Below are 24,630 nucleotides of genomic sequence, written 5' to 3' on the forward strand. Positions count from 1 at the left end.
GGGTGCATGGGATGATGCCAGACCAGCTGAGCCACACCTATGGGCACATACATTTATTTTAGGTACAGTAGATTACAACATAAAATGTAATTCTTACTGTGGCTTCTCAAAAATTTTTGGAAGCCACTGTTTTAGGCACACAGGGCTGCCCTAAAATAATCCTTGCTTGAAAGTAAGGGAAGCGGTGTTTAGATCACAGGCTGTGTAGATTATAAACAGACGAGATTAAATGATAAGCAGGCCTTGAATGTCATGCTAAAATAAAAAGTGTGGTGTGGGAGCAGGGAGATAGAAAGGCTTTTATTGGGTAAGGCAAGTATTTAAGTACTTTGAATACTTAATATATTTACCTGGTTCAAAGCCCAAAAAGTTTCACAGAGTATGTAGTAAAAAGTTTCACTTCCACCCCCTCCTCCAACCCCCAGCTAGTTTCGCTCTCCACAAACGTTACTACATGGAGGGTATCTTTCCAAGATTTTTTATGTATGTAAAAACAACTGTGTGTGCTTTTATTCATCTTCTCTTTTTTACATAAATGATAGTAGGCCATGTACCACACTGCACTGTTCAGTTCTTTGTATTTTTTATCCCTATTGTGGAATTTCTCCATTATAGTACTTGAAGTGCTTGATGGAAGGTTGTTGAGGAAGGGAAATCACTAGATCTGGTCTATATGTTAAGCAGTTAAAGCGAAATTAGAGAAGCAGAGTGTTCTCTTCCAACTTGACCTTCAAAATTAACCTTAGATGTTCCTGCCATTCCTGCTTTTCTTTCCTCTAACATCTTAAACCACCCTCCAACTAAACACATTTGAGGCTGTATGCATATAAAGCCCAGCTTACTTCTCTATTTCTCACCATTCCCACTAGTGCTCTATCCATTTCCCTCTGGGTCTTTGGGACTCCACCTCTTTACTACTCAGGAAGCATTTCCTGCCTTGCCCCTGACCTAAAGACTGGATTAGGGACCTCACCTCTATGCTTGTCCCCATCACAGCACCTAGCACAGTGTATTGTAATTGTATGTTTTTTGGCCAGTTTTCTTCTTACACTATAGAAGTCTCTTCTATGTGCAGGACACATTGCTAGTTATAGGTATGTTAGTTTTTTTGAGTATTTACTATATTCACCTTATTCAAAGCCCCCAAAAGTATTAAAGAACATATAGAGATTTGAGCACATGGTCTCTTTCAGTAATTAAGGAGAATTGGGGGACAGGATATACACATGAAGACGTGGTAATGACTCAGTGACAAGTCATTGTGGAACGATTGGTAATAGTGCCAGGTGAGTCACTAGTTGCTGAGGCAATTAAGGGGAGCTTTATAGGAAGAAGTGAGGTCTAGTTGAGTAGTAAGGGAATATAGTATCTTGTGTGAGAAGGTAAATGGATGCTTCGAGAACTACTGTATGGGAGAAGGAGGAACACAGCAGAAGGGAATGGAGAGATAGGACTTGGAGAAGTCCTGGAAGTGGGTAGGAAATGTTGAAAGTGGGTGGGAGATGATGAAATAGGAAGACGGAATCTAAGCAGGGAAATGAGAAATGCTGAGAAAATGAGTTGCTCAAAAGGAACAGAACACCAAGATACAATGAGAAGAACCCTAAAGGAGGAAGAAGGAGAGCCCGTAGAGGACCCATTTAAAAAAAGGCACATGAATATATAAAGACACCTTTTAGGCTTTTGTGGCCTAACCCAAGGCCCCATGGAAAGTGGCAGTGGAGACTCAGCCTTTTCATTCCTCCTTAGCCGCTGGATCTAATTGGACTGCTGTTTCCTGGTGAGTTGCAGTGACTCCAATGGTATAAGTGGTTTCCTTTAAGCTTTCTTTTCATTTGCTAATTCATTTATTGGACCTGAATACTGGCAATATGACTTGCAACTACATATTTATAAAATTCCATTCCAACCAACAGAACTTGGATGCTCCCTTAGAGTCAATTTTAATGGAATTTTTGCCTTCTGTTGTGGTAAGAAAGGAATCCTGGTGTTATACTTAAGTTATTACTAGTTGGAATTGTAGATTATATCAGGGCTCATCCAAAGAGTTTACCATGGCTATTGTTTTAAGTTTGAAAGTCTTTTGATATACATAACAAGAAACTCACTGAAATCTGAAGTTTTTCCTTTTAGGAGCTGAGTATAAAAGAAGACCAATTCAAGTATTAGAATGGAGTAAAAATAATCCTTTCTTTTGTAATTAATGTTTATTCAGTTCAGATTTTAAAACATATATATTTAAATATTTCTAAACTGAAATGTTGGGGAAAATTCTTAGTGGTTAATTATATCATACTTATAATACTGCTAGAACTAATTTCTGCATTGTTCTGTTCAGGAAAACCAAGGTATAAATTTTTATTCAGTGGTGGTTGGACTGCCTAACCCTTCTAATGAAAAATTGGTGAAATTATTTTTTAGATTCAAAGTGGACTTCTGCTTGTGAAAACAATGGACATTTTAAAAGAACAAGACAGCATTTATATGTAGCAATTGTTATAAATTGAATGTCTTCATGAGGGATGGGGAACTTGGCTTGATTCACCCTATCCTTAAGACCGTTATAGCCATAATCAATTTATTAATTTGCTTTTTGGTACAGTACATTGGTTATGAAAAAGTTCAACACCCACATGAATATATTGATGTTTTACTTTGTGTTTTAAATATATGTACAACCTTTTTTAATAAGCTTACATGGTAGAAAGACCAAAATAATGATTTTATGTAAATAATTGAGAAACACCCCCCCCCCCCATTCTTTCCTTAAGCAAGTATGTGTTTAATCTTACAGGCTGTAGAAAATCTCTGTTCTTACAAGATTTCTGCAAACTTGTACAAACAGCTGAGACAGATTTGTGAAGATCACATCAAAGCACAAATTCATCAGTTCAGAGAATATCCTTTTAAAAACAAAACATCTTGTATTTTTATCTTCTATTCCCTTCCTATCACTCATTATTTAATCCAGCTTGAATACAGTCAGACCTCCTTTCTTGAATGTCTCCCATATTGAACAATTCGGTTCTCAACCAGATTGTTCACAGGGAATAAAATGTCTTAGTTGTTGAACCTGACAACCCTTTCCTGCTGATACCTCAGCATGACAAAAAGCGTCTCTTAGGCAACAAATAAAGGAGAAAATGCTTTTGTTGCTGGCGAAATCAACAATTAGCACAATTTTAAAACATAGAGGCCATCAAGAGTGCTAATGTTGCTAAGGGTGTGAAAGAAACAATGATCACAGGCAATTGAAGAGGTAGAAAAACTGTTGTTGCTTTGGATAAAGGAAAAGCAGTTAGCAGGTGACAGCATTTTGGAGGCAGTGATATATGAATAAGCAAAGATGCCACACACTGACCTGAAAGACACCCCTGGAACGGCTGCTGAAAGTGACTCCTTTTAACACTAGTAGGGGGTGGTTCGATAAATTTAAGAAAAATGTTTGTTTATAGATTAAACAAACATAAGACGTACATAAGACGTGTACTGTATATAAGAAAGGGTAAAATGGAATCATTTGGGGGTCTGAAACAGATTAATTCAATTTACATTATTTCTAATGGGAAAAAATGATTCAGTTTTTGAACAAATCGCTTCTTAAACAGCCTTCTGGAACAAATTAAGTTTGAGAACTAAGGCTCCACTGTACCTGTGTTTTGTAGATTTGTTATTTTTATTTATTTTGCTTCTAGAGAAAGAAACAATTTTTTTATTTTTTAGCTTTAGTGAGGGTCTAAGTCTACTTTGTGGTATTAATGTAAATAAGATGTCCTTACATCTTTACCTTTTTTTTATCCTAACAAATTTCCATGTGAGAAAAGATAATCTAAGGAAATCATAAACTAAAAACACAATGCTCAGTTATGTCTAAGATTTCTTTTTAAAGGTATTTTTAGTGAGATCTAATATTTTTTACAGTTTAAGAAATGACAATTTGTTCTATAATTAAGTGCTGTTTCATTTTATTTAGTATGTAAGGTACTCCATATTTAAGACGAATGTGCTCTTACTTTGCATATATTACTTATACTAAGCACTTTATTTTTTATTTTATTTTTTTAAAATATATCTTTATTGATTTCAGAGAGAGGAAAGGAGAGGGAGAGAGAGAGACAGAAACATCAATGATGAGAGAGTCACTGACCAGCTACAGCCCGGAACCCAGGCATGTGCCCTGACCGGGAATCGAACCCTGATCGCCTGGATCCTAGGTCAACGCTTAACCGCTGAGCCACGCCCAGCCAGGCAATATACTAAGCACTTTAAAATATCCTTGACATACATCTCATGGATTCATTGGATAGTGTTCTTTTTCTAAAGAAGATCGATAGATGCTGGCAGAACCACTGTAGACAAATGGTAAGCTGGAAAAAGCATTACATTTCAGCTAAATATTGTAATTTAAAAATAAATTTCTTCAAATATAGGAATGTTAGTTTTAAAAGCTTTTCAGGGGGGTAAAGGGGAGAAAATGGGGGACATCTGTAAAACTCTCAACAATAAAATTAATTTTAAAAAAAGAAAAAAGCTTAGGTGCATGGGGTGACTCTCCAGCCAACTGAGCCACCTGGCCAGGGTATAAACAAGCATTTTAGAATGAATTACATCTCAGGATCATTTTTATTTTTGTCATACTTAAAAAGTATTTATCTCATTAAAAATGTTATGTTTTGTCAATCTTTTTTAAAAAATATGTTTTTATTGATTTGAAAGAGAGAGAAACATCCATGTGAGAGAGAGTCATTGATCAGCTGCCTCCTGCATGGCCCCTAGTGGGTATGCGCCCTGACCAGGAATCAATCCCATCACCTTTTGGTGCATGGGACACCACTTAACCACTTGAGCCACACCAGCTAGGGCACATTTTGTCAATCTTTATGAATATCCTACCCACCATTTGATTACCTATGAAGATACCTGATGGTCCTGTATTTTAGCTTGTTCACATTATAGCCTTTTATTTTCCCCCTATCTGGTATTATTTTATACTATATGTTCTGCAAATTAAAAATCTTAAAATCCATCCCTGTGCCCCAACCCCACAAGTACAATTTAAGGTATTTTTTAAATTATTGTTCTTAATCCTCACCCGAGGATATTTTTTCCATTGATTTTTAGAGAGAGTGGAAGGGAGGGAAGTGGAGGGAGAGAAACATCAGTGTGAAAGAGACACATCAATTGGTTGCCTCTGGCACGTGCCCTGACCAGGCTGGGGATAGAACTTGCAACCCAGGTACGTTCCCTTGACCAGGAATCAAACCTGCAACCCTTCAGTGCTCAGGCCAACACTCTAACCACTGAGAAACACTGTCCAGAGCTTGATTCTCTGGTGTGTTTTTTCCATTTCTTTTTTTTTTAATTTATTGATTTTAGAAAGCGAGGAAGGGAAAGAGAGAAAAACATCGATTTGTTCCACTTATTTATGCATTCATTGGTTGATTTTTGTATGTGCCCTGACCAAGGATCGAACCTGCAACCTTGGCACATTGGGATGATACTCTAACCAACTGAGCTACCCAGTCAGGACCTCAGTTACTACTCAAGTTGCAAAGAAGTCATAGGACCATTTTAAGTGCCCCTTTTCTGGAAACTGCAGCAAGGATTAAGACAATAGAGTAGTTTAATAAAAATGGTATGGGAATATTCTAAGGTAGATCTGTTTATGTGTATGTTTAATCCTAGTAGTCTAGTATATATTCAAGCGAATCCTGCAATTTTATTCTTATTTTATTGAGTGCAAATATTTCGGCCTCACAAAATATAAAAATTTCTTGATTTCTTTTTTTCTTATTGGCAGATCATGATCAGGAGCATTTTTTTGTTTCTGGATAGAACTTACGTTCTTCAGAATTCAATGCTACCCTCCATTTGGTAAGGATGCTAGAAGAAATTTTTGAAAAGATTTGTTACAAATCATAGTCAAATCTTAATTATACTAATTGAAGAGAATAAGTAATACTGTGAATATTCTCCTAAAGTCTCACATTTGGCTTCTGAACGTCTGTTTATAGCAGTTGTACCTTCTTAATTATGTTTTATCTATGCTGATGTTGGAGATAGCTAATATTCCCTGCTCCTGTAATAATTTATGAAGAAGTTTTTCTAAGGGAATTAAAATTTGCTCTGAACTGTCTATGAGTGTGTATTATTTTGTTGCTGATCAAGAGTTCGCTCATTATCTTTTAACATTTTTATGGAAAATTCCATGTATACAGGAAAATAGAATACTATAATGAGCTCTTCCCCCCAGCATGTACCTAGCATCTACCAATAGCGATTATCATAGTGCCGATTTTTGAGTACTAAAGCCAGATGACAGATGACCAATTAAGCCTTCATTCAGAGTACAGTGAAGACCATCTTATAACTTTGAACTAATTTTGTCTCTAAATTTGACCAAGGAAGAAATCCACTGAAGACGATAATATAACAAAACTTAGTTATGGAGGAAGACAGGAGTTTAGCTTTAGTTCTCATTAAAGACAAAATGAGTTTCCTGTATACTTTAGTTTAATAATATTATTTAAAATTAATTGTGTGGATTTTATCCTTAATTAACATGTATGTCTCTCCAGAAGTGGTATCATTGTCAATTAGATCATATATATTTTTATTTTAGGGACATGGGACTGGAGTTATTTAGGGCTCATATTATAAGTGATCAAAAAGTCCAGAATAAGACAATTGATGGCATTCTTCTGTTGATTGAGAGGGAAAGAAATGGTGAAGCAATTGATAGAAGTTTACTCCGAAGCCTTTTAAGCATGCTCTCTGATTTGCAAGTAAGTTAACTCTTTCACTTACTACAGAGCTGATGGCTATCCCTAGTTTGATGTGTAAAAACCACATTCACAGTGCTGTTCACATAGAGGACATTCAATAAATAGTTAATGAATAAATGAACTTTATTTTGTTTCTCCCTCCCAGATTTATCAGGATTCTTTTGAGCAACGATTTTTGGAAGAAACTAACCGGCTTTACGCAGCCGAGGGCCAAAAATTAATGCAGGAAAGAGAGGTATTTAAAAATCATGATTAATAAGTCCACTATGTCTCACATAGACCTTACTTATAGAACATAAACTGCCCTTTGCATTTATCTTCCCAACATTATGATGCTTTTCTCTCACTTAGGTGCTCCTTTCTTTTCTTTCTTCTTAAAGGCCAGAATTCTGGATCATAAACTCTACCTATAATTTTACATATGATTCAACCCTGTCACATTTGACAGGGCTGCTCCCAGGATCTTTTGGACTTGACATTTTCTGAATGATTTATGGGGAGGAAAACAATAATATAAAAAACTATCTTTGTAGGTTCCTGAATATCTTCATCATGTTAACAAACGTCTAGAAGAAGAAGCAGACAGACTTATTACTTACTTAGATCAAACCACCCAGTAAGTATGACATGCTCTGCCTAATAGCCTTAACCTGCGTTGTTAGATCGCTTGAGGCACTTTAGGCATCCCCAGACGTGTTAGTAACTATTTTCAGGCATGACTTGAGATTTTAACAGTTGTTTTTATAATGCAAACTTCAAGTTGTTATTTTTCCCTAGTTAATTAGATTTGATTAAGGATATGATTATTGGTTGTGTGTATGTATTTAGGATGTAATTAAAAAATAGTAGTAAAAGCTGATGTTATCTTTGAAATCTTCAGGCCGATTAAAATTCAGTTGGTGTTCATAGTAGAAACTGTTTCTGTGCTTCCCTAATATTACCAAGCAAGGAGTTCCTGTAAGCAGCACAGATCGTTTCTTTACCTTCTAATAAAAGCAGAGAAAAACTGCCATTTTGAAAAGGCAGCCATTGCAAGACCTTGGAAATATTTATTTCATAATGTAAATCAAGTTTTGAAATATGCAATCTTTTCCTTCTTTTAGGCATAGAGTAATGCTGAGCACTGATAAATGTATATGTAGGATAGGAATATTAAAATGAACATAAAATGAGCTATTTGATTTTTCTCACCCAGAAGATTTAAAATTTCAGCAAAGTCAAATCTCAATAACTCTAAACTTTTTTTTCCTTGTAGGAAGTCATTAATTGCTACTGTAGAAAAACAACTTCTAGGTGAACACTTAGCAGCAATTCTTCAGAAAGGTAATTGGCAATTTATAAATCAGATGACTTTTAAAATGGTAACAGCAAACAATTAGAAACAAATTGTGAAGATTGCCCTTTTAAAAGCTTCATAGCACACAGTGGCTGCATTTCTGAGGATGTACCACAACCCTTTTTTCCTATTCATCACAGTAAACTTTCAAGAGGTCCCTCTTTCCTTAACTTAAACATACAGGAACTGAGATGAGAGGGGTCCACCACACTGGTAAAGAAGCAGTGGGAATTTTGGGATTTTTGATTTAATTTGAAACCTTACAGTAAGGAAAGGCATTCCTTTTAGCATTAAAGTGTTTTTGTTCATAGCATATAACACCAAGCAGTTCTACCAAGCACTGCTGAGTGATCTTAGAGTATACCCTGCATTTACTTTGACAGTGCCAAAGATAGGTAAAAGTCTTGTTTCTCTCCAACAATTTTTTTCTTTTGTATAAAATGGATATATTTTAGAACTTGAACACAGTTACACTGTTATTTCATTCTGAAAATCAAATACATTAGAACCTCATTTAAACTTGGCCTATTAATGTTATGGTTCTTGATACAATATAGGTCATATCCAGTACTCTGAAATCTAGCTATTTACACTAATGCCAGATATAATAAGGCTACTGCTATGAGATATTTATAATGTGGGTTTATGTAAACCAATTTTTATAAATTGGTTTATACATCTGATCTACCATGCTAAATGGTACAAACCATTACACAATTATTTTTATTTTCATATAGGCTAAAGTTTCCTATATTTAGTTTTCACTTAGAAAGGTGGTTGTCTATTTGGGTTTCATTCAAAGCACAAGTCTCTAAATAAAATTCACAGATTAGTCATAGTTCAGATCAGTATTGCAATAATAATTTAACTTAATTTTTATGAAAATACCTGACACTTTTGTTTACTTTTTAAATACAAAAATGTTTCAAATTTCAGGTTTAAATAGCCTTCTTGATGAAAACCGAATTCAAGATTTATCTCTCCTGTATCAGCTCTTCAGTAGAGTTCGAGGAGGAGTTCAGGTTCTCTTGCAACAGTGGATTGAATACATTAAGGTATTAACAATTAACCTGTGATTTTTTTTCTCCATCATAGCCACTACGTGCCATCTGTACTATCCAGAGTGCATATCAGCAAGCATTTTTACTTGTTAGATCCAATATTTTAAAAAAATTAATCTTCAGAGGATATGCTTAAGTCTTATACTGAAGGCAGACTGCTATTTTTTAAAAACTTAAAGCTGACTTCTTTAAAAGTAGGAAAAAGAGCCTAGAGACCTATAATCATGCCCCATTGTGATATTATATACCCAGTGGTCATGTTATTTCGTGATGCAGATGAATGGTATCAGTCTAGATGTTTTATCACTTTATTTTTCCTTTTCCTGACTTCAAAAACAGCTTTATTTTACTTTTTGAGATTTAAAAATATGTATACCTACTTAAAATATGATTTGGGGATTGTTTTCGTCGTGCATAATTCAATTCTAGTAAAAAATGGTATTTTTTGTTGTTTAGGCATATGGCAGCACAATTGTAATTAATCCTGAAAAAGATAAAACCATGGTTCAAGAATTGCTGGATTTTAAAGATAAGGTGGACCATATAATTGACATCTGTTTTATGAAGAATGAAAAGTTTATCAACGCCATGAAAGAAGCGTTTGAAACCTTCATTAACAAGAGACCAAACAAACCTGCAGAACTTATAGGTATTTTTCCAGTCTCTTTTTCTAGTTATTTAATGTTCTTTTATTCACAAAATTTCAGATGATCTAAAATTTTGACAAGGTTGTAATGTATTAACACCATTTATTTGATATTGCTTAGCTGGTAGTTTCTAAGAACCCGGATGTAAGGAATAAGTCCTTGAAGCTAAAGACTCAAAGCCAGTCAGTCAAGCATAATGTTCTTTCATTGCTAAGACAAGTACATTGGACCCTATTTACTTTGATTTATAATAAGCTTGAGATCTGTTTTATAATAAGCCCACAGCAATTTAGAGGTGGGGCAGGGTGCTGTTTTTAGAGGCTCACAGTTAGGGATACAAGAAAGGATAGCAGAAATTAAAATTGCCGGTGAGAAAAGGAAAATGCCCAGGACAAACACCTAATAATCTGGGCCATGTAGTGTAAGGGTGCGGTTTACTGTAGCGCTGCTCAGGTTTTCCCACGCAGGTACCCCTTAATGTCAGAGGAGGATGTACTCAGAATGTCTAGGGTTTTCTGCAAAAAAGGTGAAATTTTATTGGTGTACTACTTTTACTTAAATTTTTTGCAAATTTTGCCTTCCAACTCTGGAATGTATATGATTTGTTTTATTAGAAAAGTAGTGTTTAAGATTGCTTACCATCATTGTAAAATGGATACTCTAGTGGAACTAGAGCCAGAAGACTTGGGTTTGAGTTAAGGCTGTGATATTTACTAACTCTGTGACACTGTTAAAAAAAAAAAAAAAAAAAAAAAGCTTGTATATCTCTGAAGCATTGAAAAACTCAGTATATCATGCTCCTGTTTGGGTATATGTAATCTCCAGTACATTATGGATACCTATGATCACTAAACAACAGACTTTCCCCCATTTTAGCTAAGTATGTAGATTCAAAGCTTCGTGCTGGCAACAAAGAAGCTACAGATGAGGAACTTGAAAAAATGTTGGATAAAATTATGATCATATTTAGATTTATCTATGGTAAGTTTATTTTTGTTTTAACATTTTTCTTTTAAAACAAAGCACTCAGCAGAGAAATTAGCAAGTATAATCAACCTGGAGGGAGTATTATTTAGGAGTTGATATTCTATTTGGGATATTTAAAAATTCTGTTATATTCCTTGTACTTAATTCATTGGGGTATCTGAAGAATATTATTTAATTGCCCTGTGTTTTGAATTTTCCATTATTAGGAGCCTTGAATTTTGTTACTTGTTAATCTCTAGAGTATTGATGCTAAAGCTACTAGTTGATTAAAAGCTTTTCTAAAGAAAAGTTAATGCAGTCTTATTTTTTTGTAGCAAGGAAATTTTTTGTTGTTGTTGTTAATAATCACTGGAGGATATTTTTTCCGTTGATTTTTAGAGAGAGTGGAAGGGAGGTAGGAAGGGAGAAAGGAAGAGAGGGAGAAACATCAATGTGAAAGAGACACATAGATTGGTTGCCTTCTGCAGGCACCCCAACCAGGGCCTGGGGATTGAACCTGCAACCCAGGTGCATGGCCTTGGCCAGGAATTGAACCCAGGACCCTTTGGTTCGCAGGCCAGTGCTCTGACTACTGATCCACACCGGCCAGGACACAAGGAACTTTTGAGATGTCTGCCTCTAATGTTCCTTGCATTTAACAAACTTGGATAAAATGTACAAATTTAAATAAGTTGGAATAATCATGGGGTTTATTAAATACTTTGAAGCAGTTTTAATTGGAAGTTTTAATTGGAATATTATTAGAGTTTTGTTTTATTATTTAACATAGGCAAGGATGTTTTTGAGGCCTTCTACAAGAAAGATTTAGCCAAACGCCTGTTAGTTGGGAAGAGTGCATCTGTAGATGCTGAAAAGTCAATGCTTTCCAAACTTAAACATGGTATGTTTGTCATTCTTTCTGTTCATTTTCTTCTTTGATTTCTGGTGGGGCGGGGGGGGGGGGGGGCAGTTAGCTTAATTTCTACTGTTTTGTCAATTATTCTATGTTCATATGATAAAAATGTAAATTGAATAAGCTCATGAGGTTTCCAATCTATTGTTGCAAACATATCCAGAGCTGTTGCCATTTTTAAAAAATAAGACATTGTTTTTTTTATTATTTGTATGAAAAATTTCCCATTTATTTTATTCCTAAATAGGAGATAAAGTTACTATAGGATTAAAGAGTTTGGTTCTCAATTAGTGGGGCAAACACTCTGGGATAGGGATTTTTTTATTCTTGTGAAGTTACAGATCATATTTCATGCTAAAGTAAGTTTTACATTCATGTTTTCAAATTTAAATTTTTTGTTTTTAACCACTTTGCTATATTATAAACGTATAAACATCTTTAATAGAATGTGGAGCTGCCTTCACCAGCAAACTTGAAGGAATGTTTAAAGACATGGAACTTTCTAAAGACATCATGATTCAGTTCAAACAGGTAAAAGTGAGTTAAATTCTTGCTTAATTCCTTGAATTTAAATATATTTAATTATCTCCTTGCTGTGGTTTATATCAAAAAGGATAAATAGAAACATGTTTTTGTAAATATTTCATAGCAACTTAAATATTTATAGTAGAGGAAAAATTACCAATGAAATGTAAGTATATTTGACCTACTTCAATATTCTCAATGTACACCCAAGATAACACAAAAATAGAAATAAAATGTGTTGAGCTCAAGTCAGGCCAAGAAAGGCTGTAGCTAGTTAGTGAGAACAGGACTTTCTCCAGCATCTAATCACTGCCGATGATTCGCCTGTTGAAAGCTGGCAATGGAGAGGAAGGAGAAGTGACAGAATGGTTGTGTAAGGCCTTTGGGGACATTTGGAATGAAAAGCTAGATCCACAGTTTTACAGATGTTGTTAGAAGGTGGTTTTGAAATATTTAAGAGCATAGGTATAGTGATAGCAAATTAGATTTTCTTCTCTCAGGGCTTTAATAATGACATCTTTCCCACTGTATTGCTACAGTGGGAAGTGAGAGGTGAAGACTCAAGAGAAAGATCAGGGTCAGTAGGATCATGGGCCCTACGGTAGCTACAGAAAAGGGTTTATCTGCTTTGCCCTTTCCCCTTTTTCTTCCTTCCCCACTTCAGGTCACCCCCTGCAAACAGGCGGTGGAGCAAGTGAAAAACCGGAGACTTGGGCTGGCTGGTGGGGTGAGGAATGGGGGTTGTTGCAAGGTGTTCCAAGCCACATAGGGGCCTCCAAAGGTGGGGACTGCAGGTGGTATGGGGAAAACAATGGAGAAGAGATCCTATAACAGCCTCTAACGAGGTCATGCGATCCTTGTGTGCCATTGTAACAAAATGTTAACCAATGCACTTTTGTGGTGCATTTAATATAGGATTGCCTTTTATTTTAGAGATGGTCAGTATATTTGCATGTAATTTTATAATGGGGAACTTCTTGAATGGGTCATTATTACGAAATGAAATGTATGTACTTTTAGTTTTAAGATCTCAGTATGTATGTTTGATCTTATTGCAGTATATGCAGAACCAGAATGTACCTGGGAATATTGAATTAACTGTGAATATCCTGACAATGGGTTATTGGCCAACATATGTGCCTATGGAAGTCCATTTACCACCAGAGGTAAGTTGCTGTTTAGGACTTGAATTACAAGCTTAGAAATACATGACACTTCCATTTTGTTTGTCATTGAAAAATAGATACTGTTTATAAAAGTTGGTGTCAGTGAACACACCAATACCAAGTGCCAACTGTTTTAATATTTTACTCCTTCTATTTATATTACTCTTGTATTAATATCATTAGAGCATAGCTAAAGGTGCCAAGTTTCTGGGTTCAGGGCCGATTGGAAACAGAGCTTAAATAAAGCTTTATTTTATTTACTGTAGATGGTAAAACTTCAGGAGATTTTCAAGACATTTTACCTAGGCAAACATAGTGGCAGGAAACTTCAGTGGCAGTCAACCCTAGGACACTGTGTGCTAAAGGCAGAATTTAAAGAGGTAAGTGTATGTTCCCCAAACTTAGTTTTCACCTTCATCTTTGATATTGAAGTCATCCCTTCTAACTTGTGTATGTTTATCCTTAATATCTGTATGACAGTGATAGCTTGTCATAGCTTTCTGTATACGAATGTAGTCTTTTCCACAATTGATTTGACCCTGCTGCAAAACCAAAAACAATAGCCCTTTCACCCACTCTTTCCCCACCTGTGGATGCAGAATTCACTGTCACTTCTTGACAGGAAGCTGCTTTTGTGTTGCTGGGGGCTAGTGAATAGAGTTTCTGCAGCTTTTCACGACTTACCTGAATCAACAAAAGCCAAAAATGCGTTCGAAATAGTGATTTCTTGCTGCTCCTGAGAATTATCTATAATGACACTTAAGAAGGCTAAGTTACTAATTTTCATTACTTTGTTGTTCAGTTTTAATTCTAAGACTTTAAAAAAGACCTGTAGAAAGGTCACTCAGTCCTTCCTCCTGTTTTAGATAGGACCACACCTAAGCCCTACACTGAACATACTGGTTTTTCTGGATACTAATTCCATGTTTCTAAGAGCACTAATTGAAAAAAATGCTTTTTTCTGTAAGAGATTATTAGTTATTTCATTAACGTTTCGTGTGTTTTTTTTAAAATGATGGCTAAACACTGCCGTTTCTCCAACAGGGTAAAAAAGAACTCCAGGTCTCTCTTTTTCAAACACTGGTGCTGCTAATGTTTAATGAGGGAGAGGAGTTCAGTTTAGAAGATATCAAGCAGGCTACCGGAATAGGTTTGTGTCAAATCAATCGATTAGCAAGCATTATTCAGTGTCCACTATGTGCATTCCGCTAGGTTAAGAGCTCTGGGGGGGATACAAAGGAATAATCCCTCTTCTCAGCACTCATAATGTAACCACTGGGAAAGGGGGAAATGACACTTGAAATAATTTCAAGTACCAATCTGTGGTGCTGACTAGTAGTGTGTTAGGAATTCGGCATGCAAGAGATCACTGTGGACTGGTACAGCTGAGAAAGCCTTCGTGAAGGGGGTGGCACTTGAGCTGGGCCTTCACGTTTTAGCTAGGGAGAAAGCATGTGCTGCAAGTGGAAATATCGGGAGAAAAGACTTGGTGGTAGGAATGAGCATAGCAGGAGCGGGAGTCATGAAGAGTTTAACTGCAGCGCAGACTAGGGAGATAGGTAGATGGGCAGAGCGTGATCATGGAGGGCCTTACAGATCTGGCAAGTGAAGCCTGCATTGTAGGGTCTCAAGTGTGTGACATATTGGAAGGGACTTACCTGGACAACTTCCCTGGAATCAGTAGACAGTAGGGCAGCTTGGAAGAGGATGAGGTTCCCGTCCAGAAACTAGTGGGGTGATTCAGGCATAAAGTGATGGGGGCTTAGACTAGAACGAGGCCAATGAGAGCAGGGAAGAGGCGTCTCTAAGCAACAACTTACTAGATAAGTGGAGAATGAAGGAGAAGGAAGAGTCAGAGATGGTTTCAGGGTTTCTCACCCTAATAGGTTGGTAGCTTCACAACTAACAGTTGGAAAGAGGACCCAGTTTTATGGGAAAGATGGTGAATAAAATTTTGAACGTACTGGAGTTGATGATAGTAAAAACAGCCAGGTGGAGGTGTCCTTTAAATATGGGACTGGAAAAAAGCGAGATGTTGTTTCTGAAGGTTTGGTTAGTCATTCACATGGAATGATGATTGAATTTTCAGAGGATGACCTGGAAAAAAGCCATTGGATAGAACAGAGAGGGAGCCACTGGTGACCTTGGGATAAAAAGGAAACAGTTTTAATAGAGGGATGGGGTGGAAGCTAGATTGAGGTTGAATGTAGCTCTTCTTGTTGACAAGCTAGTAATAAATGACTCAGCCACTATTTTCTTCTTCAGAGGATGGCGAGTTAAGGAGAACACTGCAGTCTTTGGCCTGCGGCAAAGCTAGAGTTCTGGCGAAAAATCCAAAGGGCAAAGATATTGAAGATGGTGACAAGTTCATTTGTAATGATGATTTCAAACACAAACTCTTCAGGATAAAGATCAATCAAATCCAGATGAAAGAAACGGTATTTCTTTTACATTCTCCTCATTGTAATGCACTGGAATTACATGCGTTCGTAATAAACATTTATAAAGAAGATTTTATACTACTAATACTACCACTAACATTAAATTTCCTATGCCTGTAGCTAGCTCAGTGTATTTCATTATTTGATTTTGTGTTTTTTGGGGGGGCAGGTGCATACAGTTGGACCTGATACTCAACATAGTTTTATATCCTGTTTTTTGTGTTTCGTATTAAGTCTTTAGACTTTTTCCATGCCATTAAATATCTTGATAAAATGGCAGATGGCCACACAATATTCTTTTACATGGCTATTATAATTTATTCAACCAGTGTCCACTATTGGGCAGCTAAATGAATAACTTTTTAGTATTGTAAATAAAACTGTAAGAAACTCTTTGTACCTAAATCTTAATCTCTCTCAGCCTTCCCTTATGGTAAATTCATGGAAGAAGACCTTTTAGGCCAAAGAGTATGAACATTTTAAGTCTTAATACATTATATCATTGTGTTTCAGAGAGGCTGTACCAATTTACACTGTCTAGCAGCGTGACTGCCTGTCTTAACAGTGCACTCGCCAGCACTAAAGATTGTATTTTCTTTTTAAAATCTTTGCCAACTTGCTTGATGAAAAATCTAATTGATTTAGTATTTCTTTGATTAACAGTAAATATTTTGTTGGTTTTTGTCTTTTGAATTTGTAAGGACTTTAAAAAAAAAATCTATATCTTTATTGATTCCAGAGAGGGGCAGGGAGAGGGGGAGAGATAGAAACATCAGTGATGAGAGAGCCATTGATTGGCTGCCTCCTACATGAGGCCCTCAAGCCCTAAACCCAGGCATGTGCCCCAACGAGGAATCGAACCGGGATCTCCTAGATCATAGGTTGAAGGTCAGCTCCTGAGCCATGCTAGCCAGGCTGTAAGGACTTTATTAAGGAAACCGACAAGAATAGCATTTCTTGAAACTAGTTGTTTTCAGTTTCAGTAGATTTAATGTAGGGCTTGAGAGAATGTTTTAATGTGGGACAGAGGTCAGTATCTCAAAACAGTATCTGTTTTATTCACATTCACATCAAATGTGTGATATTCCCTTAGCAGATCACAGTGTCCTTTTCAAACATTTAGGCTATATCAGAAAGAAGCTGATGGCAAAAAGCCCAGACTATTCTTTTGATTTATGTGCTAAAGATGAATTAAAATTGGTAAACTGACTCCTAAACTCCTAAATTTGTTAGTCTTGAATGAATATAAGCACTAACAATGTTCATTTCTGATTTAATTACAAAAAATTATTTAAAAAATTTTTTTGACTCCATTAGTTTAGCTAGTTAGTACCATACTTTGAGTCAGAGGTCAGAGTCAATAATTTTTACAGAGAAGCTAATATCAAACAGAAATCTAGTCAACAACCCCTTGTGGCATATTTAGAAGATTTCAAGGAGAGAGTAAAAGAAAATGATAAATTTTGCATCAGCTGGTCTCTACTTCTAGAAAAGCAACTCAAAGGCGGTATTTTTCTGTTAACTAATATTTGTCTTCATAGGTATGGGGCAATATAATCAGGACAGAAAGGAGTTCTGTTTGTTGTTTTTTCCTGTCATTTTCCGTATTTATAAAGTTCCTTTAGATAATTCAGCATATTTAACACATTAACAGTGTGTCACATTCATAAAATGTACAATTTGTATAAGTAAGTTTTACTTCAAATACAATTCCAAATTTTGAAACTGTTTTATTAGGTGGAGGAACAAGCAAGCACTACAGAACGAGTATTCCAAGACAGACAGTATCAAATCGATGCTGCAATTGTTCGAATTATGAAGATGAGGAAGACACTTAGCCACAATCTCCTGGTTTCAGAAGTGTACAACCAGTTGAAATTTCCAGTAAAGGTAGGTACTTCTGTATTTTCATATTGAGCTTATTATATATAAAAGAATACATTCGATTTTCAAACATGAATCTTACAAACGTAGATTAAAGCCTCAAGATCATTTGGAGGGACGAAAGTTTTTTTAAATATTTTTTTTAAAATTGATTTTAGAGAGGAAGAGGGAGGGGAGAGAGGAGAAACATTGATGTGAGAGAGAAACAGCAATCGGCTGCCTGCCATACACACCCCAACTGGGGACCAAAACCACAACCTGGGTATGTGCTCTGACTGGGAATTGAACCAGCGACCTTTCCATACACAGGACAACACTCAACCAACTGAGCCACACCTGCCAGGGCAAGGGACAAATGGTTTAATTTCTCATGTTCATATATATGATTCAAAAAAACTTTATTGGTATATGTGGGCAGCTGTGACAAAAGAGGAAAAACATTTTATTTTTTATTTTATTTTATTTTTTTACTTTTTAAAATTTATTTTAATTTTATTTTTGTTTAAAATATTACAGATGTCCCTTTTTCTCTCCAATGACCCGTTCCATCTGGTCCCATCCTCCTCCCCAGTCCCTCTCCTGGGAAAACATTTTATAAAAGCTCTTATGCCTGAATGTTTAGCTGCAAAATGAGTCTTTGAATTTTTCAAGTTTATTCACTGTATTTTTTTGAGCTTCTTTGTTATTTTTTTTCCTTGAAATAACTTGTTACAGCATTGGGAATATAGTCAGTAATACTGTAATTACTGTGTATGGTCCCAGGTAGGTACTAGAATTATAAGGGGCATCACTTCATAAATTATACATTTGTCTTACCACTGTGCTCTACACCTGAAACTAATATAAAATAATACTGAATGTCGACTGTAATTGAAAAATATATATATATATATATATATAGAAATAGCTTGGTATGTGACAGATCGTATTATTTTAAATTAAATGTTTTGTTTAGTTAGCTTAAATGAGTGTCTTTTAAAAACTCTATACCAATAACTAGCTATCATTAGCCATCTTTTTGAAAAGTTTAGCAACAGTTCTAGTAAACTGAAATTGGTTATTAAATGGACGTTCCAGTGTAAATACCCAATAATAAAGAGGCTTAGAAAATGTGGTGGTGTGCTGCACTGTTTTCCAAATTTTAGACAATTTCCAAATGCTTGTGATGATAAACACTTGGTAGAGTTTGGCTAGACCCTTGAATATTGGGGTCCTCATGAGCTTTGGGCTTGTTTTTTAATCCTCACCCGAGGATATTTTTTCCATTGCTTTTCAGAGAGCATGGAAGGGGGGGGAGGGGGGAGGGGGGAGGGAGGAGGGAGGGAGGGGGAGAGAGAGAGAGAGAGAGAGAAAGAAACATCGAAACATCAATGTGAGAGAGACACATCCATTGGTTGCCTCCTGCACGCACCCTGACCAGGCCGGAGATTGAGCCTGTAACTGAGGTACATGCCCTTGGTCAGAATCCAACTAGGGACCCTTCAGTCCGCAGGCCAACGCTCTAACCACTGAGCAAAACCAGTTAGGGCTTGTTTTTTCTTTTATAAAGAGAGGATAGTAGTAGTACTTAACCTTGTTAGGATTATTGTGAGGCTTAAATGAGACAATATATGTAAAAAAAAACTTATCACTGGGCCTGGAACATAATAAGTGCTCATTAGCTGTTAATGCTAACAAGGTAGGCTTTCTGTCTTCTCCAAACCTAACACTGCCTCGTCATTACCACACTGTCACAACCATTCACCTCCAGCCAGAGATCACTGATGCTAGAGAAGGTAAGAGGATCACTATAATAAATATTGTGCTGAGATTCTAGGTTGCCCATAATTAAGAGAAAGCCATTTTGACTTTTAAACCTTGGAATTACTGGGTGATATTATGGCTGAAATTTTGGCTGCCCATCAGACTACTTTCCCTCTTTAACCCTCTTGATCAAGGCGTCATTATACACAATCTGAAAATCTCTCTATTAGCAAGCAAGATTGTATTTTTATGGGCTAGATACAAAAGACAGTGGAGTTTTGTCACCCAAGAGCTAAGAATACAATCATAAAAAAAACTCATAAGCTTTCTTGATTTTTTTTTTTTTTAACCACAAGTAGGATTCAAAAATCCAAATCATTTATAGTAGGTAACAGTTAAATCTTACATTAAACCTGGAATACAAAGATCAAGCCATTTGTTGTTAGTATTCTTATAAATAGTGATTTCTGCAGTACATTTTTTGTCCTTTAGTATATTTATTTATTTTTAATCCTCACTTGAAGATATGTTTATTGATTTTTAGAGAGGGGGAGAGAAAAAGAAACATCAATTGGTTGCCTCCCATACACTCCCTGACCAGGAATCAAACCCACAACCTTTTGGTGTACGGAACTATGCTCCAACCGAGCCACCCAGCCAGGGGCAGTACATTTTTTATTTAATAAAAATGCTGCCTGACTTTCAGAATTAGCTTTTGCCCAAATTTAAGGTCTACCTATCTTCGCAAATGGTCTTGGCAAAATTAAATAACATTCTGTCTCCCTAAACTTATAATGTGTTTCTCATGTGAAGTTTTGAGTTAGTCTTTTGTATTTGTGCAGAGAATAGCTCATTCTTAGAAGACCTCTTTAAAATAGAAAGTGTTATATAATAATATGACAAGGTGTGGCAGTATGTGTATAGTTTAAAACATTTCTTAACCTGGTTTATTTTCATTATACTTTATCTTTTAAAAAAAAAAAAAATAGCCCGGCCGGGCGTGGCTCAGCGGTTGAGCGTTGGCCTAGGATCCAGGAGATCGCGGTTCAATTCCCGGTCAGAGCACATGCCCGGGTTTCGGGCTTGGTCCCCAATTGGGGGCGTGCAGGAGGCAGCCAATCAATGACTCTCTCATCATTGATGTTTCTATCTCTCTCTCTCCCTTTCCTTTCCTCTGGCTGAAACCAATAAAGACATATGTTTTAAAAAAAATTTTTTTAAATAAAAAATTAAAAGCAAAAATTAGCCCTTGCGGTGTTGCTCAGTGGTTAGAGTGTCAGCCCATGCACAGAAGGGTTGCGGGTTCAATTTCTGGTAAAGGGCATGTGCCTGGGTTGCAGGTGCAATCCCCAGACCCAGTCGGGGCATGTGTGGGAGGCAACCAGTCCATGTGTCTCTCTCACATCTATGTTTCTCTCTCTCCCCTCTTTCCTCTCTCCCCTCTCCCCTCTCTCTCCCCTCCCCTCTCTTCTTTCCCCTCTCCTCTCACTCCCCACCCCTTCTTCCCTCCCTCCCTTCCACTTTCTCTGAAAATCAATGGAAAAAAATACCCTCTGGTGAGAAAAAAAAAAAGTAAAAATAAAAAGGTACATTAAATCAGTGAGCTAAAACTGTTCTTTTTTTAATGGGGTGTTGGTAAATGGGTCTGAGCCAATGAATATGAGCTTTGCACTGAAAATTTACCTTCTCTTACAGCCTGCTGATCTTAAGAAGAGAATAGAATCCTTAATTGACCGGGACTACATGGAAAGAGACAAAGAAAACCCAAATCAGTACAACTACATTGCATAAAATTTTGGCCTTGGAGCATTTTGTGTCTCATGCTGTAGCCAGTGGATAAACTTAACTTGTTGATCCTATATTGTTTGACTTCTTTTATACTACCAATGACCAAATGAAGCAGTGTAATGGAAATAGTTGAGTGGACATTTTCAGTGGTTAACATGCTCATTAAAAGAGTAATACTTACCTTTAAGAAGAATGTTGTTGAACTCTTTGCATGTTATTTAGTATGATGTGCAGAAAACTTAAGAAAGTACTTGGTCTTCATGATTCCTCTTTGGAAATGGGGAAGAGGTCCCTATGGCTATTAAAAAGGGGGCGTTCTTATACACCGTTAATTATGAAGCAAAGGTTTATTTGCTTAAAATGTCATTTAAAGATACTTAAACTGCATGCAAACTTTATTTACTGTACAGAGTTCTGGATGTATTTATCAAATAGAAAAACCACCCTGGACTTGGTTGTTCACCTGTTTTGTGATTTCCCTTGGAAAGAAAAATAAGTTGTCACAGCTAATGATATTTTACTAAGTAATGTTCTGTTACACTCAAAGGGTTGTTTTGAAAAATTTATTTGGAAACAAGTTTTCAAGTAGAGGGACAGTTGCTTATATAACCTCTTGTATATACACATCCTCAAATGTTCCATTTATGGCTATGGGATGTGTGTATATGGCTTAGCCCTGAGTTTACTGTGCTAATTAACAGGTACTTCTAAAAATAGCTGAAATAGAAAATTGCTGATCATTTGTTCTAGAAGAACAAAGTAGGAGAGAAAAATACAACTCTTTCTTCATATTAAAAATGAATACAATATGAGCATTGCAAAAGAGACCAAAACCCGCATATTTTGTAAATTTTTACACAACTAAAAACTCATCAGCTAGTTTTCAACTTCCTTTAGACTTTAATGTTGTTTGAACAGTTTTGTCTTTAACTTGGACCAATTGTAGATTGTTATAGGCTTTTTAGGATTTAGCATTCCTATTTTTTCTACCAGAGTTTTTTTTTTGTTGTTTTTTTTTTGGAAGCACCCCAACTCTTTGTTGGTAAATAAGCCTTTACTATCATTTTTATTCTAACTTCCTAAAGCCTTACATGTAAAGGTCCTCCCTCATTTTCTTCACACATCCTCTAGTTGGGAATTTCAAATTCTATCCCTTTCAAAATTGTTTGAAGAGTTATAACGCCGGGACACCTACTTTTCAGGTGAATGTCCTAGGATTGTTCAGACATAGAAAATAGCAAAAGTATTGTTTTTCAAATTGACAATGTGAGTAAAAGGATTCTCTTTACCACCAGTGGGTTTTTTGTTTTGTTTTGTTTTTCTTTTGTATTTGTTTTTCCTTGAAGCTTTGAAATTTATTGATCATGAAGGAAAAGCAGAAAATTTTGTTCTGGTTTTTTAAAATTAGAACTGCTTTAATGCTTTTTGTAGCAGTATATTTCCTTGACTATTTGGAGCCATTAGGAAGAATACCTAGGTTTTAGCCAGAGACTTGGTTTTTGTGTCTAGTATTATTTTCTTGAGTTCTCAAAGACCTGTGAACAGCTATTTTAACAAAGTTGCCTGTGTCTCTCTAATTGCGTCAGTGTGCACATTGTTGTGTAACGGTATGTGGTATTTCTAATCCTTCCTAATTTTCTTTTGAACAGCCATTAACTTTATATTCTCAGCTATTTTGGTGTTTCCTTACATGACCTCATCTGACTAGGAAATGCAACTATTTTGTTCACCCATTCACCATACTGGGCCATCTACATCAGTGTTCTAACTCATCCCTGATGGTCTCTGAGATACGTGGACTGTTCAACAAGACTTGGTAGTTACTCTTAAGAAATTTTTAGGTAGAATTGGTCCTGTTAGGAGGAGACTCTTGCTGTCACCTTCATCATCTTGAAAGCTGGTCCCTTCCCTGAGGCTTTTAATTTTTTTGAAAACTTGATGCTGGTTCAGCTGAAAAATTGGCAAGACTATTAAAAAACAAGTTGAGGGGAGCTGTTTAAGAAATTGAAAAGTAATTGCAAACATTGGATAATTGTGAGTTTTCAGTTGTTGTTCTGTATCAGTTGAATTTTTGTGCTCTTTTTCCTGTGTACGTGGTGGTTCTATTTTTCTTCAATAAAACTTTTATTTAAAAAAAGTTTCTAGAGAAGACCTTTAAAATTCAAATGTTGTAAGAAAGTTATAAAACCACAGACCTTAAAATCTAGGTTCCTAGTGATTTCTTTTCCTGGATTCACACTTACCAGTTTTGTTATTTTTTTCAAACTTCTGTTTCACTTTTGTGGTGGTTTAGTGATAATGCCATAGTATGTGCAAGAGGGAGAAAGGTATGGTAAAGGGTGAGTAAAATTCCCAGGAATCCTCAAGGTGGCTAGATATTCTTAAATGTCATTTTAGAAAAATAGAAATATAAACATTCTTCTATTCAAATCCTCAAAGTCAAATACTTATACAAAGTCAATATGAAACTAGTCTAGATTTATGTGGAGGGCAGAATAAAAGATTAAATACTTTCATTTTTACAGCTCTTGATCTGCCTTTTCTGTTATGAGTTCTGGGCTATATACTCTCACAGTAAGGTTTTCCTCAAGAATTTTACCAAACCAGAAATGAAGAAGCCTTTTTGAACCCAATTCCTGAGTCTGTTGAAAGGCCTCGACATGATGTCTCACCATACTCTTGAAATTCTCATCTTGTAAATGTGTATACAGTTCAGGAAATCAGTTTATTTAGGCATCTGCGTCTCAAGATTTTCAGAAGTTTGTGTTTAGCTTTCTTAAGTTTTTTGTGTGTTTTTTTACAGTAGCTGTTTTTTGTTTGTTTTAAAGACCATTCTGTTTAATGCTGTGAATGGCAGGAGAGTTATAAACATGTTCTGTTCTCTGATCTACATAAAATTACCAAAATGAATTGTTCATTAAAAAAAAAAAGGCATAACTAACAGGAATTTGGATAATTATGCTGTATATGGTATCCATGCTAATGCTCCATTAATCAGTATTTTTCAGTTTCCTACAAAAAAATTTTGCTTTGCATTTGAATAATGAAGAGATTTGTTCACCTTGAAATACTTGGTTCAAATTTGACACTTTGTTCAATTATTTTCCTTGCTATTAAAAAAAAGGTATTTCTTTTTTTGAAAAGGTACATAATATACTTTTAAAAAATATATATATGTCTTTATTGATTTCAGAGAGATGAAAGGAGAGGGAGAGAGAGAGAGAGAAACATCAATGATGAGAGTCATTCATCGGCTGCCTCCTGCACGCCCCTGACTGGGAATGAAGCCCGCAACCCGGGCATGTGCCGTGACCGGGAATCAAACCCCCCCGATCGCCTGGATCCTAGGTTGATGCTCAACCGCTGAGCCACACC

General features: G+C 36.0%; 1 protein-coding gene across 2 annotated transcripts in view; it reads left to right on the plus strand.

The window, feature by feature from the left end:
- Positions 1-24,416, plus strand: part of CUL4B (cullin 4B) — a 36,215-nt gene extending 11,799 nt beyond the window's left edge. Inside the window, exons 4-21 of one of the 2 annotated variants that reach the window (XM_081126375.1) lie at positions 2,795-2,898; positions 4,293-4,362; positions 5,801-5,874; positions 6,623-6,785; positions 6,931-7,020; positions 7,319-7,401; positions 8,041-8,108; positions 9,058-9,176; positions 9,639-9,831; positions 10,706-10,810; positions 11,586-11,696; positions 12,154-12,245; positions 13,292-13,399; positions 13,666-13,779; positions 14,444-14,549; positions 15,665-15,837; positions 17,578-17,730; positions 21,163-24,416. In XM_081126375.1, coding sequence (XP_080982501.1) covers positions 2,795-2,898; positions 4,293-4,362; positions 5,801-5,874; positions 6,623-6,785; positions 6,931-7,020; positions 7,319-7,401; positions 8,041-8,108; positions 9,058-9,176; positions 9,639-9,831; positions 10,706-10,810; positions 11,586-11,696; positions 12,154-12,245; positions 13,292-13,399; positions 13,666-13,779; positions 14,444-14,549; positions 15,665-15,837; positions 17,578-17,730; positions 21,163-21,258 — 2,022 coding nt within the window. In that variant the 3' untranslated portion in view covers positions 21,259-24,416. The remainder of the gene's footprint in view (positions 1-2,794; positions 2,899-4,292; positions 4,363-5,800; positions 5,875-6,622; positions 6,786-6,930; positions 7,021-7,318; positions 7,402-8,040; positions 8,109-9,057; positions 9,177-9,638; positions 9,832-10,705; positions 10,811-11,585; positions 11,697-12,153; positions 12,246-13,291; positions 13,400-13,665; positions 13,780-14,443; positions 14,550-15,664; positions 15,838-17,577; positions 17,731-21,162) is intronic. The other variant, XM_081126376.1, reaches the window with a different exon arrangement.
- The last annotated feature ends 214 nt before the right edge of the window (positions 24,417-24,630 follow it).

Source organism: Miniopterus schreibersii (assembly GCF_964146895.1).
Source record: "Miniopterus schreibersii genome assembly, chromosome: X".
Classification (NCBI taxonomy): Eukaryota; Metazoa; Chordata; class Mammalia; order Chiroptera; family Miniopteridae; genus Miniopterus; species Miniopterus schreibersii.